Source organism: Bos indicus, chromosome 12 (genome assembly GCF_029378745.1).
Source record: "Bos indicus isolate NIAB-ARS_2022 breed Sahiwal x Tharparkar chromosome 12, NIAB-ARS_B.indTharparkar_mat_pri_1.0, whole genome shotgun sequence".
NCBI lineage: Eukaryota > Metazoa > Chordata > Mammalia > Artiodactyla > Bovidae > Bos > Bos indicus.
In genome coordinates this window covers 31,617,942-31,638,216 of record NC_091771.1, presented here as the reverse complement: position 1 = coordinate 31,638,216, position 20,275 = coordinate 31,617,942, and the positions used below count along the sequence as shown (strand labels likewise).

At 46.7% G+C, this 20,275-nt stretch overlaps 1 protein-coding gene across 1 annotated transcript in view; it reads right to left on the bottom strand.

Annotated features, from left to right (window-relative positions):
• Positions 1–20,275, bottom strand: part of FLT1 (fms related receptor tyrosine kinase 1) — a 205,037-nt gene that overhangs the window by 26,333 nt on the left and 158,429 nt on the right. Inside the window, exons 16-20 of the mRNA XM_019971466.2 lie at positions 19,107–19,213; positions 13,939–14,071; positions 7,651–7,755; positions 3,856–3,969; positions 2,127–2,215 (exon numbers count right to left, since the gene is read on the bottom strand). Of these exons, the coding sequence (XP_019827025.2) occupies positions 2,127–2,215; positions 3,856–3,969; positions 7,651–7,755; positions 13,939–14,071; positions 19,107–19,213 (548 nt within the window). The remainder of the gene's footprint in view (positions 1–2,126; positions 2,216–3,855; positions 3,970–7,650; positions 7,756–13,938; positions 14,072–19,106; positions 19,214–20,275) is intronic.

The window sequence follows — 20,275 nt, the reverse complement described above, 5'->3', positions numbered from 1 at the left end:
GACTTTCTAGGCACGTCTGTGATGTGAGTGTGGACTAGCTGATCACAAAGATCCCTTTCGGCTTTAAGAGTCTTATCATGTTATTTTTCAGTTGCTAAGTCGTGCCCAACTCTTTGCAACTCCATGGACTGCAGCACGCCAGGCTTCCCTGTCCTTCAGTCTCCCAGACTTTGCTCAAACCCATGTCCATTGAGTCGGTGATGCCATCCAACCATCTCATCCTCTGTCGTCCCCTTCTCCTCCCGCCCTCAGTCTTTCCCAGCATCAGGGTCTTTTCCAATGAGTCAGTTCTTCCCATCAGATGGCCAAAGTATTGGAGCTTCAGTTTCAGCATCAGTCCTTCCAATGAATATTCAGGGTTGATTTCCTATAGGATTAACGATCTCCTTGCAGTCCGAGGGATTCTCAAGAGTCTTCTCCAGCACCACAATTCAAAAGTATCAATTCTTCAGCGCTCAGCCCTCTTTATGGTCCAACTCTCACATCTGTACATGACTACTGGAAAAACCATAGATTTGACTAGACGGACCTTTGTCAGCAAAGTGATGTCTTTGCCCTTTAATATGCCATCTGGGTTTGGGCTTCCCTGGTGGCTCAGACAGTAAAGAATCTGCCTTGCCATCATCTTTTAAGATACGAGAGACTAAGTGATTTGTGCATGTCTGGGTGTGTATGGAGGCGGGGGGAGGGGGAGAGAGAGAGATGGGGAGAGAGAAATTTATCAAGATGACTTGACATTTAGATAGATGGCTAGTAGATTTAATCTCTATCACTGCACACAGTGGATCAAATAGTCTCTGTGCTTGCCACAAAAAGAGTGTGATATATTAGCACAGAAAGAAAGAGGTTTTTTTTTTGCTTCCTTGTTGTCTCTCTGCTTTATGGGAGTGTCATTGCTTTACAATGTTAAATTAATTTCTGGAAAAAAAAAAACTTCTTTTAAAGGAAAAAGCAGAGACTGTGTTTTAAGCTTAGTCATTAACGGTGTTGACTGAGGAAAAGCACAACCTCAAAACTGTGAGTCAGGTTTATTCAGTGTCTTTCTGAGGACTGTGGTCTGGGAGTAGCCTTGCAGAGAGCTCTGAGGTGGTAGGGGAGGTCAGTTTACATGTGATTCTGGTCAAGACAGTGCGTGCAACCCAGAACATACACAGGTGGAAGGCTGCTGCTAGTCCCAGGGAACAGATACCTTAGTTAATGGTTTCAGGGCTTTTCTGACTAGGAGAGAGAAAAAAATACAGGTTCCTAAAAAATTTCTCCTGTGAAAATATGTGACTATCTGAAGGCCTGTTCTGCTAGTTTTCCCAGGGCACAGATTGCCTTATTTCTAATCTCCACCTGAACTCCTTTCAGAGTGTTTTAAAGGTCAGCAAAAGATCTTCTGGAGGAGGAAATGGCAACCCACTCCAGTAGTCTTACCTGGAAAATTCCATGGACAGAGGAACCTGGTGGGCTACCATCCATGGAGATGCAAAGAGTCAGACACGACCGAGCAGCTGAGAACAAAGGTGAGCGAGTGACTGCAGTGGCTAATGACTCGGTCCTTGTAGAGCCAGATGGGAAGCTAGCAACATTTCTTTAGTTGGCAACGGAAAAATACATTTTCTTGTTTTATGCTATTATTTTTGTTGTTCAGTTGCTCTGGTTGTGTCCAGCTCTTTGCAACTGCATGGACTGCAGCACATCAGGCTTCCCTGTTCTTCACCATCTCCTGTAGTTTGCTCAAACTCATGTCCTTCGAGTCGGAGATGCCATGGTTATCTCATCTTCTGTCACCCCCTTCTCCTCTTGCCTTCAATCTTAAGCATCAGGGTCTTTTCCAATGAATCAGTTCTTCCCATCAGGTGGCCAGAGTATTGGAGCTTTAGCTTCAGCATCAGTCCTCCTCATGAATATTCAGGGTTGATTTCCTTTAGGATTGACTAGTTTGATCTCCTTGCAGACTAAGGGACTCTCAAGAGTCTTCTCCAACACCATAATTTGAAAGCATCAGTTCTTTGGTGCTCAGCCTTCTCTATGATCCAACTCTCACATCCGTACATGACTACTAGACATGACTATGCTGCTATAGCCTGAATGGAAACTCAATTCTTTGTTGAAAAATCCCCAACCCAGAAGTTCCTTACCTTGTTGAGAAAGAATAAGGCCCGTTTGCTCTTGAGATAGTTGGAGAGATTTCCATATTTGCAGTATTCAACAATCACCATTAGGGGCCCTGCAACCAAAGCGACACAAGCTCAGCCAGTCGTCTGCCAGCTTCGGTAGACCTGGAGGTCTCAAACCGGCTTGTTTTTCTGTTAGCAAGTTCTGGGGGAATCCCTGGGTTGGGAAGACCCCTTGGAGAAGGGAATGGCTACCCACTCCAGTACTCTTGCCTGGAGAATCCCATGGACAGAGGTGCCTGATGGGATACAGTTCATAGGGTCACGAAGGAGTCAGACATGATTTGGTGACTAACATTTTCTGGGAGATGCTTAGGTGTGAGATTTCTTTTTCAATTGAACCTGAGAAAGAGTTTAAAAATACAAGAGTAGACATGGGGGAGGAGTATGGGGAAGAAGCAGAAAAAAAGAAGACTAGTAGAAGAGAGAGAACTTTGAGGAGGGGAGTTGGGGCAAGGTCAGGGCTCTGCCTGTGACTGGCACCACCCTCCCTGCCCCCAGCCTCGGGACATCAGCCCCTTCTCCCAGGTCCTGTCTGGCCTGACTTCTCTGCTCTCCCCCTCCCCTCCCCTCCCCAGGGGCGTCTGCATGGAGACTGCCTTGGGGCTTTCAAGATCGAAAGTGGGGATCAACCAATTTATAAAGGAAGAGAAGATAAATATTTGAGGCTCAGTAGGCCACACAACCCTGGAGAAGGGAATGGCAACCCACTCCAGTATCCTTGCCTGGAAAATCCCATGGACAGAGGAGCCTGGCGAGCTACAGTCCATGGGGTTGCCAAGAGTCGGACACGACTGGAGTGACTAAGCAGCAGGCCACACTTCTATTCAAGTCTGCCTCTGTAGCCTGAGAACGCCTTGGATGACACCCTTGAGTGACTGTTTCAACTTTACAAACGCAGGGATTTCAATTTCATAACATTATCCCATGTCACAAAATATACTTCTTTTGCCTGCCCCGCACCACCCCCCCCCCGTCCAATCCCCCAGCTATTTCAAACAGTCAAATGAAGCCCACAGGCTGACCAACCGTGGTTTGCCAACTTCTGGTCAAAAGAAGCAAGAGGGTTGGGAAGGGAGGAGACCCCAGAGCTGCACTGCGGGTCCCTGGATGCCCTGAAGTCTTCCCCCAGGCCCCTCGGTCCTCCCCACCACTCATCCAACCAGGCTCAAGGCCTTGGGGGAAGAACAGCATCAGGTTCTGGATCAAAGAAGACATGGTCCCAGAGGGGCTCCCGGCTGCGGGCCCTGCCCTGGGGGAGGTTGGAAAGGCCTGTGGGAGTCTCGGTCCTGACACAGCCCAGTCCCTGCACTTGGCCCGGGTGGGTGAGGCCTGTCTGAAGGCCATGGCTGGCCCCTCCTTCTCTTGGGATCCTGCCTGGAGCCATCCCTTCCCTTGGAGGAAGCTTCCGGAATGCCCACCTTCTGCGAGTTTACCTCGGCTCCCATCATGGGTGTCCTTCTGGGTCTGGTTCATCAGAACCAGACGGGTCTCAAAGGGAGTCCTTCTGTTCGGAACCTTTAAGGTAAGCATCCAGGGAAGGCATTTCCAGTATGGGAGCCCCTTCCATCCTGGGACAGACTGCTCCGGACCACAGCAGGCTGTCTTCCAGGGGGTGGAGGGAAGGGTAGAGGGACAGAGAAGCTGCCCTGGCGTGTGAACCCGGAGAAGAGCAGCCCCCCCTCCCACCTACCTCCTTGCTTGGTGCAGGCTCCCAGCAAGTTGACGACGTTCAGATGGTGGCCGATGTGGGTCAGGATCTTGAGCTCGGTCATCAGAGCCTTGTACTCGCTGGCCGTGGCCCCCTCTGTGTGAGGGGTAAGGGAGAGTTAGGACGACGGGACAGTGGGGCTCTCTCCTCGAGGGCGGCCCGCCTCCCCTCGGAGGTGAGCGGCGCTCAGCTCTCACTGCACCGACTTCCCCACGCTCTGCAGAAAGGCCGGTCTCCAGCCTGTTTTCACTCCTCCACCCTCTTGAGCCAGCATCCTCTGGGCTACAGTGAGGCTGGAGTGGTGTGGGGTCAGTTACTGGACATCGCTCTGGGTGGACCGGGTCCCGGAGGGTCAGGTGCTGACTTGGAGCTGGGCACCTGGTGGGAGCGCCCTGTGGGAGCGCCCTCCCAAGGCTTCTTTCTGTCAGAACCAGGCCCAGCTAGAAGCTTCCAAGCAGAGATGCGCCCACATCTCTTTTTCTCACTTTACCCACTTTGAGAATTACAAAGGAGAAGCACAGAGGGGCCTGCAAGGGCAGAGAGGCCCCTTCTGTAAACATCTCTGCTGTGTGTTATGTTTTCCCTGTAACCTCTTCCTCCCTGGATTCCTCAAGGTTATCTCAAGTCAGGAGGGTCCGTAAGCATCTGACTTCAGCTTCATTCTCAGAGATAAACAACGTCAGTCTAAGAATTAGCAGAGTCTAAGGCCTAGATTAACTTTGTCCTGTCTGTCTGTTCTTATTGCTTAACTTACAAAGCATAAAAAATTTCAAATTATGTTTAGAAGTTTAAAATAAGTCATATTGGCTTGCTTTAAAATATTTCAACAGTATGATGTTTATGGAGTAAAAAGTGAAAGTCATCCCATCCCAACCCAAGTTACCTTTTTTTTTAAAAAAAAAACCCGGTTACCTTTTTAGAAGTAACCACTGTTAATCACTTGGAGTTTTAGACCTTTTCTATGCATTTATAAATATATGTAGCCAATCAAAAGTCTTTTTTGTTTGTTTACATAAATGGGATCATATATTAAAATATAAAAGCAAATTTGATGTATATAATTTGCTTTCCCCCCTTTTAAATGTGATGGACTTTTCTCATTCTTTTAAATTGATTAATGGCATTCCTGACATTTAGATGGTCTACAGTTGTGTTTTGTTTTTGCCGTTACAAATATTCTTTAATAAACAGCCTGTGATCTTTGTGCCCGTGTGCGTTTCTGTAGGACAGTCCTAGAAGTGAGTGGAAGGCTGTGCGTTTCACATTGTGGTGGATATTGGAATGGAATTTCATAAGCACAAGTCATTTTTTAATAATAACCAGATAAACACTAGAAGCCTCCCAGTGGAGTTGGGATTGGCTCAGAGTAGATGCTCAACAAATATTCGTTAGACAAATAAACAACATAATTACTCTTCTCATCTCAGACATGGGCTTAAGGCCCAGAAAGGTTAAAGGTTTTGCTCAAGGGCACTTTGAAAGAGCTTCTGAGTCATGGCCTTTGTTTGACCTTCTGCCTTTCCAGTGTCTCCTAGAAACAGATGGTCAACCAACTTAAACAAGAAAGCTTGAATGAAAATAGTGTTTTAGTGATGTTATATAGTGGGTGATTTGGCAATCTCTCACAGTCAAGGCTGCTGGCTTAAAAAAATGATAAGCCTTTATTAAGATATTATACACACTATTTTTGTATTGCATAGAACAGATTCTCTGGGCCTTTAAAGAAAATCTCAAGTCAGAATTTCCCCCTCAAATTCATGCTTCCACGCCCTGATGCCCCTTTGGCACAGAAGGAAAACCAGGTTCTTTGGCTCAGATTTTTCCATTTATAGGCAGGGCCATGGCTTTTATCTTGGGCCTATAATAGACAAGCATGGGCAGCTGATTTGCCCCTTCTAGCATCTTATTCCTCAGCTAGTTTTGTCTCCCTGTGTGTGATCATAAGCAGGGAGGCAAAACTAGCTAAGGAATAAGATGCTTTCAGATTTAGTGTCAGCTTATCTCAAGGCTGGATACCAGCTTGCCTCCAAAACACAGACCAGAATCATTTTCAGGATTTTGGAGCAATGGATCATTTCTAGAAGGCAGCCCTTCTGTAGCACTGAGGTGTGTGTGTGGTCAGGGGGATGAGCCTTGTACCCGAACTCTTACTTTTGCATGGCTGAGTTGTGTGGCCTTGCAGAGGCTACTTAACCTTTCTGGGTGTTGGTTCTTTTTCTGCAAACTGAGATAATAAAATCTACCTCACAGAAGCTCTAGAGAGAAAAATAAGAAAAGTGACAATTTCATGCAATTCAAGCTACCATATTAAAGTATATAGGGTTGGCCAGAAATTTCGTTTGGGTTTTTCCATAACCCAATACCTAGTCTGGTGCTTTCTCGCATAGAAGATGTGTTGATGCCTTTTCTCTTTAGACCCTGGGATTGGGGCTGTCCAGGGTAGGGTGCTGGAATGCAGGATGATCTCAGAAATGCCTGTGATCATCTGGGTAGTTCCCCTTGAACAAATCCTCCTGTTTCATGGATGCAAAAGTCCTTTCTCCTGGCTACCTTCAGGCTCTTTGTAGAGCTTTATCAGAGCCGTCACTCGACAGGCTTTTGAAGTGGAAAATATCACCACACGGGGCTTTCTGCAGTGACGGTGTCAGCGCTGGATGAAGGTGAAGGCTTTGCTGTTCCTGCCTCCCCCCCCACCCCACTCCAGTGAGTGGGTCTCTCAGCTGGACTCTTTGCCAGCTACCTGCTTGGCTGAGCTCAGAGCTTCCTGTGCCTGAAAACCCCCTGGCAATGTGTCAGCAATGTTGGAAAGCTGAAAACTGCCCTGTGGGCTTTCAGTCCTGTTTCTTTCGGTTTGGGAACCTTAAAATGCATCGAAGTAACATGACCATTTCATCACGATGAAGAAGTGTTTACTTTAAAGCAGAGGTCCCCAACCTTTTTGGCACCAGGGGCCAGTTTTGTGGATAATTTTTCCATGGACTGGGGGCAAGGGGAGGAGATGGTTTCAGGATGATTCATGTGCATCACATTCATTATGCACTTTATTTGTGTTATTACTACATTGGCTCCACCTCAGATCGTCAGACGGTAGATTCTGGAGGTTGGGGACCCCTGCAGTCGGGAGCTGTGTGTCTTGGAGATGTTTGGTTTATGAGATTTTCAGTGGTTTTCATTTTCACTCTGTCTTAGGGTGGTGGTCGTAAATCGCTTTGTCATTTGACCACCTCCCAGTGCTTCACAGAGTGATAGTATTGTCAACGTAGAAAGATAATTTGTTTATTTGTTTTTAAATCTCTAAAGAGGAAATGTTTTATGGACAGGACTTGATCCTATAAAATAGCTTGACGTTCTGATCAACTCAATTGTTCTAGCTTCATTGTCTTTATGGTGAGCTCAAGCCCCAGCTGAGCCTTTGAGATTAGACATACAGCCAAGTTTCCATTGTAATGTCATAGGGGACTGCTCCAAAAATTCATACCTGTGGTTACTGTGAGCTTAGGTCCCTGGTAGCCTAGAAGAGTTTGAGACGTGGTAGGAAAAACGTCTTTGACGGAAATCATTTTCCCATGGATACTGCTGGACTGTTTCACTTACAAGGTTTATTTTGAGCTCTTGGTGGCCTCATGGAAAGCTCCAGAGGTCAAGGGTCTTCCAGCAGAAGAAAGTTATGTGGCCAGAGCAGACACGGCCTCTGTCTGCTGCTAGGCCACATTCTACGAGTACCAACACCCAGGGAACGTAATGGGGAAGTTGAAAGCCCAGTTAGAGCATCCATACCTTTCAGCATCTTTACAGCCACAGTCCGGCAGGTGGGTGATTTCTTGATGCCGAACGCCGATGCTTGCACCACTTTTCCGAAAGCCCCTCTTCCGAGTGACTTGCCTACGATGGAAAGAAGACGGTTTGTTTGCCAAGGCAGCAGTATCAGTTGAAGTCTTTTTCAGAAAGAAAGGGTCTTTTCCCTATGTGTGTATGTGTGGCATGTAGCTTTGAAGGGAATCTCCAGTGAACAGACCCCAAATGGGTTAGGGACACATTTATGTGGTAGCTTCCTTCCAACTCTTTACTGCACGGCCATGTGGCCCGTGCCCTGTACAGCAAGGCTAGGACCTTCCAGGACATTTGGGGGCAGCTGTATGGCCCGTTTTCTTTTACACAGTCCCTCTCCTGGGGGAGAGGCTACAGAATCTGCAGTTGGTTTTTTCCATTGTCTGATAACATCATTACCACAAAAATTCCCCTATGTTTAAACTAAACCCCTTTTCTTGCCACTTAAGCTTATTTCTTCTGACCCGTGTTTCAGCAAAGGGAACAAACCGACAAGGGTGGTTACTGCTGTTGGCTATAATGATGCGTCAGAGCTACCGAAAAATCACTTAAGGCATTTCTCAGACTTCCTTGCCAGGCAGAATATTTTTAATGTGTCTTTACATGATGATTACAAATCTTTGTGGTTCAAAACATGCGCCCCTCAACCCTGGGTAGCAATTAGTTTCACCACAGAGAGGTGGTTGCCAAGTGCAATAACAAAGTTTGAGGTTTCCTTCGTGGTTCCCGTGGTATGTTATGTTCTAATGACTGCTACCACATTTGTTTGTTTCCTTCACCCTTGAACGAAACCACTAGACTCAAAGGGGCAAGGACCATGCCTGAATCCTCCCAGAACTTGGTGCATGGGGCATCAGGGTCCCTGTGCATTAGTACAGAAGGGAGAGGTGCATTGGGGAGTTTGTGAGATGCTCAAACCAAGTCTCTTACAGTCCTAAGTTAACTGGAGGGGCCCGTGGGATACACAGCTGAACAGTGCTCTGTGAGGAGGCATCTCCCCCCTTTTTCGATCAGTGCTTCCTTCTGCATCTCCAGGACACAGGTAGCTGACTCCAACCTGTCCAGTAGGAAACCAGTACCCCTCAGTCGTGGTATGGCAGAAGAAAGAGTGAGCCAAAGAAGTCCCCTTTTGTTCTTTGGGGGCAGAGCTGTGGAGTAGGGGAAGCCAACAAAATGCTTCTGATGAAAATTAAATCCTGGTTCTGTTCAGTTCAGTTCAGTTGCTCAGTCATGTCCGACTCTTTGCTACCCCATGGACTGCAGCATGCCAGGCCTTCCTGTCCATCACCAATTCCCAGAGTTTACTCAAACTCCTGTCCATCGAGTCAGTGATGCCATCCAATCATCTCATTCTCTGTCGTCCCCTTCTCCTCCTGCCTTCAATCTTTCCCAGCATCAGGGTCTTTTCAAATGAGTCAGCTCTTCACATCAGGTGGCCAAAGTATTGGAGTTTCAGCTACAACATCAGTCCTTCCAATGAATATTCAGGACTGATCTCCTTTAGGATGGACTGGTTGGATCTCCTTGCAGTCCAAGGGACTCTCAAGAGTCTTCTCTAATACCACACTTCAAAAGCATCAATTCTTCTGTGCTCAGCCTTCTTTGTAGTCCAACTCTCACATCCATACATGACTACTGGAAAAACCATAGCCTTGACTAGATGGACCTTTGTTGGCAAAGTAATGTTTTTGGTAATCAGTGTTAATTTAACACAGCACCTCTGGCCCCACTTCTTTCTCGGTCTGTTCTGATAATGTGTTTTCAGTGAGCTAACTTTCCTCTCTCCCTCCCTTCCTTCCCAAAGGACACAGTTTGTTATTTGTTAAGATTCCTGGAAAGTTTGTTATGAAGCTCTCCTTGTCCTCATCCCACTGGAACCTTTATACTTGCATGCACAACTCCTCTGTATCAAAGTGTCCTCACCTGCCTCAACTTAGAGTCTTCCACTGCCCACCCCCCAGCATCCAGTAAGGACGTGGGAAGAGCTCTGTCACATGTCATCAGAGGCGTCTCCCTGCCTGGGTCTCATGGGGACGCTGGTAAGATGACACGCCTCCCTGGGTCAGAGGGGTACCTGTCGTGCTGACAGAGATCCTCCTCCCAAGGCATGCTCGTGGGCCAGGATACAGTCTCTGCTTCCTTCTTCAGATCAAAGTGTCCAATAAATAGCGAAATCAGGGCTTCTCTCTTACATACAAGAGTGTCAAGTGGACCCTGAAATGGGATACGGGAAGCACGCTGGCAGATGCCTTCCCCAAATTTGTAAAAATTGGTGTTTTCTGATTAGAGGCTTAATCCTTGCTTTCATAGGGTAAAAGAACACCTTTTATTCTGCATCACCTTCTATTGTCTCCTGTGAAAATTGTCCTGAGCCTGAAACAGGTAAAGAGCATCTCTGTCTTGGGTGCCTGTCCACAGACTCCTGTTTGTCTGGGGCAGGCCGCGTCTTTTTCATCCCCACATCTCCAGCCCCCACACATTCCCTTCCTTGTCAGCACAAAACACTTCCCGTCTTCCAACGGGAAGGTGCCCTGTCGGACATTACGTCAACTTCTGTGGGTTGAGGACTTTGCCCTGACTGGTGAGAACGAGCCTGTTCTCACTTGACTTCCTTCAGATTTTTCATTTATTCTCTTGGAAGCTGACTGTTGCCTCGTAAAACAGCCTGAAGCTCTTACAGGCTTTTTAATCGTCTGATACATTGCAGTCTTCTGGCGGACCCACAATTCCAGTGTCAGGGGAGCCCTGCCACGCTGGACTTGACCTCGCTTTGTCCTTCTTTTCCCTTAATCCTCCTTGGTGCTACCTGGATGCCACTAGCTAGCTTGGAAAAGTGCTGGGTCATTGTTATGGAATGGAATACTACCGGGATCTCCTCTGAGAGGGACTGGTTAGGGTCCCTGGACATGGAGGGTGGTTGGGGAGAGCAGAGCAGCCTGGAGCTGAGCCCTTCTTGGCATCCAGGCTGGTTTTCCAGGAGGCAGAAGCAGCCCAGGCTCAAGCCACTCACCAGATTTCAGACATCCTGTGTGCTTTCCCATGGTAGGTAATTCTGACTTTATCTTCCAATGGGAAGATCCCCTGTTTGACATGATCTCAACTTCTGTGATAAATATACAGGAGTTGAATTTTCTCCCAGCCAGCTTTGGTGAGGAATCACTAATAAAACAAGTTTCTTTAGTTCTAGATTCCAGGAATTTCAGTGGTAGCAATACTCTGGACCCAACCCCAGCCCTGTGTGTCTCTCAGATGCTATCAATTCCAGCTTCTCTCACCAGGGCTGCGGGTTGTAACCCAGAGGGAAGACACAGCTGAAATCAGAAGCCATTTGGTCTGTGTGTTTCTCTATATTTGTAACCCATTATTACTCTCGCATCAAACCAACTTTTCCTCTTCATCCATCCAGACATCATTTTGGTTACTTTCACTTGTCAGACGTGACTTCAGATTGTTCTGTTATCTACTTGGCTTAAGAAACACATCTTGGCCCTCTCTGCTCCCATAGAAGTGGGGCGAGGCTTCCCCTGGCCCTTGGAGCCATACTCGGCACTGAAAGGCCAAGCTGGTTTGTCTGACACACTTACTCTCACCCGTCAGAGACACTCTCATGCCTATCAGCTGAATCATTGCATCTGGCAACTCTGGGAGGGAAGAGAACTATAAGATCTCTAGCAAGGAGCATCTTCTGAAATGGGCTTATCTAAACCCACAGAGCCCTGGGGGGAATTCTGGTTCACAGTCTACCTCGATGGGCCATCAAGGATCACAGTGGTCCTAGGCCAAGGGATGAAGGAATGGGACAGAAAGCTCTTGCATCCTGTACAGAAGCGTGTCTGCTTGTGACTAATACCTTTGGAAAGCAGTGTGGCCTGAGAATGGCTTACAGTTGTGGGGAAATTATCCCATGTTCCTGCCAAGGTCACTGGGGGCCGGCGGGGGCGGGGGGGGTCCTGGGCCAGCTGCCATGTAATTTAGATTTACAGAAGGAACTCATCTGGTATACCACCTGCCCCAAACTACTCTAAATTTAGTTGACCCCGCCACTGTCCCCATCAGCAGCCATTGCTGGGTTTCGCCTGTCTTTCCAGCATTTTTTTTACTGATTTCCAATTTTCTCCCCCAAGCCAAACAGCACACATTCTTGGGGCCAACAAAGTCTTCTTTCTCATATAGGGAGAAATAAAGGTGGAATCAAGCCCAGTTCAGTGCAGTTCAGTTCAGTTGCTCAGTCATGTCCGACTCTTTGTGACCCCATGAATCGCAGCCCAAGAGAACAACGAGAAAATCCCTCTGTCCTCTCCCCTCCCCCCATACAGTCTGCGTGTCGGGGAGGGGCGGCTTTGCGACTGCATTTGTAACAAGAGCTCTGCACTGAGTAACAAGCGCTACTGGCTCCACGATCTCTCTCCCTAGTTCCAAATACTAATGATTCCTCAGAAGCCACTGTCTGAGTATCTGGAGTCTTGGCAGCTCCTGTTGTTCTGTAGCTCCTGGGCTGAAGAGTAATGTGCATTTTGACCTCTGAGCTGGAGGGACTTGGGGGCTGAGCTGGAGGGAAGGCACATTACCTGGTGTTGACAGCATCCCTGTTACCTAGGAAACAACAATCTTCCCTTTCTGTCAGTGGAGCATAAACATGAAAGAGAAAGGCTTTCTTCTCTGTGTTGGCCATTTCAGACACCCAGGGAAATTCAAAGTATGTAACTTGTAGATTCGTGCAACGGGGCTTTTTGATCCACAGTTGTGCCAAGCACCAGCTTTTTCACCAAATACTCGGTTTCCCTGCACCTCCCCATTCTGAATTGTGTTCCAGGTCACCACTTTCTAATTTTTAAAACATTTTATTTATTTTTAATTGGAGAATAATCACTTTACAATGTTGTGTTGGTTTCTGCCATACATCAACATGAAGCAGCCATAGATGTACCCGTGTCCCCTCCTTCTTGAACCTCCCTCCGAGCCCCTGCCCCATCCTGCTCCTCTAGGTTGTCACAGAGCACCAGGTTGAGCTCCCTGTGTCCTATGGTAAATTCCCACTAGTTGTCTATTTTATACATGGTCATATATGGATTTCTAGCTACTCTCAATTTGTCCCGCCCTTTCCTTCCCCTGCTGTGTCCACAAGTCTCTGTGTCTGCAACTCCATCGCTGCCCTGTGAACAGGCTCATCAGTACCATCTTTCTAGATTCCATACATATGTGTTAATACATGATATTTGGGTTTCCCTGACCCAGATGGCTAAGACTCTGCCCTCAGTGCAAGAGACACGGGTTTGCTCCCTGGGTTGGGAAGATCCCTTGGAGAAGGGAACGGCTATCCACTCCAGTATTCTTGCCTGGGAAATCCCATGGACACAGGAGTCTGGCAGACTAAAGTCCATGGGATCGGGGCTTCCCAGGTAGGGCTAGGGGTAAAGAACCCAGCTGCCAATATAGGAGATGTAAAAGATGTGGTTTCATTCCCAGGTGAGGAAGATCCCCTGGAGGAGGACGTGGCAACCCACTCCAAAATTCTTGCCTGGAGAATCTCATGGACAGAGGAGCCTGGAGGGCTACAGTCCACAGGGTTGCAAAGAGTTGGACAAAACTGAAGTGACTTAGCATATATGATACTTGTTTTTCTCTTTTTGACTTACTTCACTCTGTGTAATAGGCTCTTGGTTCATCCACTTCACTAGAACTGACTCATTCATTCCTTTTAATGGCTCAGTAATATCCCATTGTATGTATGTACCCACAACTTCTTTATCCATTCATCTGTCAATGGACCTCTAGGTTGCTCCCATGTCTTGGCTATTGTAAATAGTGCTGCAATGAACACTGGGGCACATGTTCACCATTTTATCATTCACAGAAGTTTTGTTATTTAACAGGGCCTATAAGACACTGCTGAAACTAATTGCTCCCTTCCCCTTCACTTTATCTGCTCTCATGTCTGTGTCCTCCCTTCGAGGGGATGGACTCAAGCACCTTTGCATCCCTACCACTGAGATGGGTGTCAGCTGCTTGGTGAAGATGCCTAATGACTGTTGAAAGAAGGGACAGGCGCTGCCTTGTCCCTTTGACTTGTCTCACCATTCCAGAGAATTCTTTATCTCTTTATCTCCCTTGCTAGTTTTTGAGCAACTAGAGGGTAGAATCCTGCATCTAGTTACTTCTGCTTCCCTCAGAGCACTGTGTTTTGTGGGCCGTGGGTGCTTGGTGCAGGTTTAGGAATCCAGGGAACAAATACATTACCCAGTTTAAGTCTCTCCCGGGCAAACTCCCACTTGCTGGCATCATAAGGGAGCCGATCGCACTGCTCATCCAGGGGAACTTCATCCGGGTCCATGATAATCGACAGGTAGTCAGCTTTAATCTCAGAAGACGACTAAGGAATAAAGAGATCTCAGAGTCACCAACTAGGGAACAACTTAAACCCAAATATGTAATGTAAAACAATACTTGGCATCATCAGCTCCTATTTTGGTTCGTTGGATTGAAACCACATGGTCGGGAGCAGCATGTGCCCTCTGCATGCATGTAGATGCATCACACGCGAGCATGCGATTTCCATCAAGCCACTCCTTACTCTTTTCACAGTGTGTTTCTCTGGTACCCCTCCACTGTCCTGTCTCTGACAAAATGCACCCAGATTCTGCAGTGACCTTAATGCTTTTTCTTAAACAGTGATCAGAAACTCTCAGGTGGCTCAGTGGTAGAGAATCCAGCTGCCAATGCAGGAGAGGTGGGTTGATCCCTGGGTGGGGAAGATCTCCTGGAGAAGGGAAGGGTGGCCCATTCCAGTATCCTCGCCTGGGAAATTCCATGAATAGAGGAACCTGGTGGGCTATGGTCCATGGGGTCACAAAGAGTCGGACAGGACTTAGCGACTAAACCACCACCAAGCAGTGATCACATAATTCTTCTCTGAAAAAATGCAAAGTATTTTAATAAAATCATTCCAAACAATGACTATAAATAACTTTCCATGGTCATTCTCCAGGAATATGAGTGGCAGATGGGTCAGCAGTGGGTTGTGGCTTTTCTGCATTTGTAAGAAAGGCTAAAGTGGCCAAGTAAACCCAGGGTCCCTGGGACAGTGGAGAAGCACATTTCACGTGAAGTGGTTAAAGACACGCAGAAGGCCCCTTGGTTGCCGCAGCAACCTGAAAAGGCTAGAGTGAGATTAGAATAGGATTTACCTGGAGGAGTTACAGAAAAAGGGTTCTGAGCTCAGAACTTAAACACCAGTCAGTCAGCCCTCTGAAAGAATAATATAAAGGAATCCACCAGCAAGTAGCCTCCACAAGTTTCCTGGTGACCGAAATTTTGTGAGTCCCTATTCAGATGGACTGGATTCATTTGAACTGTTTGAGTATTTGCATTAAAATTCATGTAAAATGCAAGGTTATTCAGCACATTGCAAGTTTATATATTTAGCATACATAGCTGTGACTCACAGGCAGGAAAAAGATGAAAAATGTACAAAAAGAAAATAGATTTGTCTTCAGTGAGAAATCAAAGTTAAGAAATAGTAAATATTTGCTATAAACAAAATTAAAAAAAAATAGAAGTTGATTATTTCAAAGGCAAAGGGGTGAGACTTATACACAGCTATATTCCAAGCTCTTTTGGCTACTGGTATAATAAGATGTCAAATAAATGAGGTGGCACCTACCTTCTAGTGCTTGTTTTATGTTGGTGATGCAAATGAAGCCCAGAACATACCCTTTATTTCAGATCATATGTAACCGGATTTACATTTGGTGTGTTGGGTTCACATTCATGGTTAATATACCCTGTTCATATTAATTGATTGTAGAATTGGCTGCATTTCCGTAGGCAGGACAGAAAAGAAGTATGCTTGCCCATAGAGGCTGGGTTTTGATAACTCTTGTCTAGAAGTTACTTACACTTCATTTCAATGCGTTTAGGGCCCTTCCTTTCTGTGCATTTCCCTAAACAGGATCAGAGTTGAACAGAGAAGACAAACCTCCCCATCCATTCCACTTCACACCCGCCCACATTCTTTGGCCCTGACTCACCCCGTCCTGGACTGTCACAGCTCACCTCATCCATCACTCGCAATCTGCCTCTTTCTCACAAAAATTATCACTGAAATGTGTGACAGATAGCTCAGGGCAGGAAGATTGCCTGGCCTCCACAAAGAGTGGAAAATGGAGACAGATAGGGAGCACGTTTGTCATGAGCTGCGTTTGCCAGCATGGTAGACTGTGTGTGGGGGGGCACTTAAAGACACTAGTGTGAGGCTGCAGGGCTGGACAGGAGTGTTGTTTCCCACACCAGGGCCCTGGGTGCTCATGAGTGGCATGGATGGGAGCTTTGATGACTCCAGTTCTCAGCGTGTGCAATAGCCAAGGCCATGAGACACGATCTCCAGTCTTCCAAGAGCAGAGGAAGAGCTGCAGCCCAGCCAGGGACAGCTTTTGGTCCTGTGGGAGCTGAGAGAGGTGGGCAGGGGTAGTGACCGAGCCAGGGGAGCAGCCCACGGAAGACAGTCTGCCTACATGGCACCTGAGGAGTCCTATGGTTTGTCTTAAGGCAGATGAGAGGAGATACCCAACAGACCTTCAGAAAGGGCTTTGAGACGAGCCTGCTGGTAGAATCTTGGTTGACCAATGCTTATTCTTTCAACTGACAAAATCATGGAGCACCCACTGGGTGCTAGGCATGGAAATTGCTTGGTCAGGCGCTTCAGAGCCCAGACGTGGAGGCCTGGGTTGAATCAGAACCTATGTATTACCTTGGGCAAGTTACTTAGCTTTATTAAGCCTAGTTTCCTTATCAGTAAGGCAGTGTCAGTGGTGGTACTTATCTCATAGAGTTGCTGTGAAAATCATGCAAAATAGTCTATGAAAAGCTATTTGAGGGGCCCAGTGTATAGCAAGCATGAATAAATATTAGCTTTAGTTGGCCTGTGCAGGGTGAGGATGAAAAGAGAAAATACAGTCCTTATCAGTGAGGAATTTACACAGCGGTTAGAGAAATCAGTTGGAGATATGTTTTTGATGCCTTGTTCCTCTTCGCCTTCCCAAACCAATTACTTCTCAAATCCTATAGGCATTCTGTCATTGAGATGGTCATTTCTTGCCTTCATCCTTTCTAATTGACATTCACATTTTCTAACTTTTTAGACATACAGGGGACCTCTTCGATTGAGTCCCAGAGTGCCTTTCCAGTGTTATTTCCACTAAGCTCCCATATGCAAAGTACCCAGACGTTGTCCCTAACCTGGGGAGTGGGCCAGAGTAAGGGTGGGCTGTTTTCCTACTGCTTTCCTTCCAGCCGCAACCTTCAAAGTCAGTCTCTAAACGGAGCTCTCTGAAGTCTCTCTGCCCTCTCTTCCTTTGAACTCTGCAGTCTTTGTACCGCCCTTGCAGATTTGGCAGGTCCCGCTGTTGTTAGATGTGTTTTCCTATATGATGTACCTCCCCTTTCCAAATCCCGTTGTTTAACTTTTGCTTCCTTCGAAAGCAGTGGCTTTCCTTGTCTTAAAGCCAGTTGCTCCACGCAGCAAAAGCCTTAGGTTATTTATTCACCACACAGGAGGGGCTGCCAGTCGACATACCAACCCTGGAAAGTATAACCTTCCTGGTTTCGAACAGCAAGTCTAAGGTCACACAACCTGAATTCAAAACTCAGCTGCGACTCTAACTAGCTGAGTGACTCTAGGCGGGTTACTTTACCTCTTTGAGCCTGTTTCCCTCTCCTTAAAATGGGAATAATAATATATTTATATCTTTGTGTTTTGTAAAGGACTGAGATATGACATAAAGAGCTCCCCACATGTGCCACAAACACTCAGGACATAAAATGGTGAAAGTGATTTAAAGTGATTTTTAAAAAAATAATTAAAGCATAAGAGATGAGAAGCTTATTATGTTATGTAATGATTTTCTAATTCAGAACTACTTAAAGATAACTGTTTCTTTGATATATTTTTCTTCTATATATTTTATTTTAATGTATTATCTTTTAACAGCAACCAAAACTAGCCTTTATAAATTAAAAAATTTAAATAAAAATAGTATAATCATTCTTAAAAAAAAAAAAAAAGACTTGCATGTTAATAAGGACTAATACAACTCTAGAAATTGAGGAGGTCTCTCCTTGGTACTTTACAAGTCCTGTTGATTGTATCTCCTAAATATCCCTTCAAGTCTAATCCTTTGGACTAAGCGACCGTCATTTCTGACTTAGACTGCATTCTTCTGTTCACTGGGTTCTTCTCTATTCACTCTTGTCCTCTCTGGATCTTTCTCCTCATACAGCCTGAAATCGTCTTTCTAGACATAGGTCTCTCACACTTAAAATCACCTACCTTTGCTTAACCACCACCCCCCCACCCCCCACCAAGGCTTCCTCTTCTAAAACACAAAGGAAATTGCTTCCCGCGGCCTACAGGGCTGGCCTGGACAGCCTCTCCTCTCCTGCCTCCCCTCGTCCGTCGTCCCCACCTCTGCCCGGGTCAGTCTGTCCTCCTCACCGCATCTCCTCTGCCTGCAGACTTCGCCTCCCTTACGTGCTATGTAGTCGGCTGACTCCGGTCACCGCTTGACGTCTGCCTGTGCTACAGTCAGTCTCTCCCCAGACTACACACAGCAGCCTCTCCTCTGCTCTGTCACCAGAGAGCCCTACACAGGGCCTGGCCTCTGCCCTGAACGGGCGCCTGGGAAATATTTAAGGCATGAATGAACGAATGAGTGTTGGCTCGTTGCCCCCTCCCTCCCCACCCAATAAACTTCAGAGAAGCACAGGTTATGCTAACAGGCCTAACGATAGGAATCTGATGTCTTGAATTCCAACCTGAGCTTCACACGCTGAAGAACTTAATTTTAACATGGGGCTCAGAGTATGGAACAGCAGACAGAGATAAGACAGAGGTGGGTCTTTATTTTGCCTTTTCCTTTTTGTCTCTCAGCAGAGAGTGAGATTAAGAAAATGAATATTTCTCAGATCTCGTGTGGACTTTACAGACTTCCTTTTACACTGAAGATGTTCCTTCTATGTGTGGGACACAGTCATCTGTTCATTGTTCTAGCTTTTTATTTTTTGAAAACCCCACGTTAGGGTGAGAAGTTTGTTTTTTGGATTTTCTTTTTTTTTTGGCCATCAGGCATGCGGGATCTTCATTCCCTGGCCAGGGATTGAACCCTTGCCCCCTGCAGTGGAAGCGTGGAGTCTTAACTGCTGGACAAACAGGGAAGGAAGTCCTGAGAGACGGTTTAATGATTCATCTGGCATGTTCACCTGTTCAGGGCCTGCTCTGGACATCAGGCATTTGGGGGAGCAGGCATTTTTGGGGGAAATCGAGCATGATGCTGCTACAGCAGGAGTGCCACTGGGCCTTGTGGCAGATTTTTGCCAAAAGGAGCATAGAATTTCATCTGAAATATTCTTACCCTTTTCAGTTTTCGGATAAAAAGCGTTAACAGGAGCCAGAAGAGGGTTGCAGCCACACAGGTGCACGTCAGAGTGATGAGCTCCAGGTTGGACTTGTCCGAGGTCCCTGGAGAGAGAAAAACACCAAGAGGCTGCTAAACAGCAGCTCACAACCCCTGGGTCTGTGATTTGACAGAAAAAGGTCAGTGGCCCCCAAGTGCTTCATCAGGGCGAACACAATTGGCTCCCAGCACAGAGCCTCTCACCTTCTGGGTCAGGCAGGGTTCACGCTATTATCGTCATAAACTCACATGGAAATGAAAAGACTTTCCAGAAATGTTGCTGTGGAGTTTGCCAACAACTCCAGAAATAGTGAGTTAAAAGCCAGAGGAGAAATTAAAAATGGGAAAAAAGATTAAGGCAGGAACAAGACCTCATTAAAGTGCTAAATCTGGACGATGTGAAATCTCCCTAATGGGTTTGAGAGGAAATTCTGAAGAAAAAGAAAAAAAAAAAAAGAACATAAAAAGTCTCCTTGGGGAATCACAAACTTCTTCAAAGTAGACTTTAAAAATAAAAATAAAGCTCCAGGACTGTCACAATCACCCACTCACTCCTCTTGGAACAGACAGGCCAACCCTCCGGGTCTGACCACTCATGTCTGGATCTCTCATGTCCGAGGCTCCTCCTCAGGCGGAGCTGAGCCAAGGGACCTGCTGGAGCTGATTCTTCCCCATCACATTGTTCCTCAGAATTGGCGATGAAAGCTGAGCACTGTTTCTCCACGACCAGAAAGAAAAGACCCAAGGTATCCAAGAGAAGCTTCCAGAGAGGATCTTCCTTGGGATTTAAAGGAATGCCCCAGTGAGCCAGGACCAAGGTTCCCTGCTTCTCGATGCCAGGGGAGTGTCCTGGGAGCTCTAAAGGGATGCCCTTGTCCTTGACCTTCATGGGTAGTAGTTTAGTCACTAAGTCGTATCCGACTCTTTCGACCCCATGGACTGTAGCCCACCAGGCTCCTCGGTCCATGAGATTTTCCAGGCAAGAATACTCGAGTGGGTTTCCATTTCCTTCTCCAGGGGGTCTTCCCGACCCAGGAATCGAACCTGGGTCTCCTGCATTGCAGGTGGATTTTTTACCGACTGAGCTATGAGGGAAGCCCATTCAAGGGAGACAGAGACTTAGTATC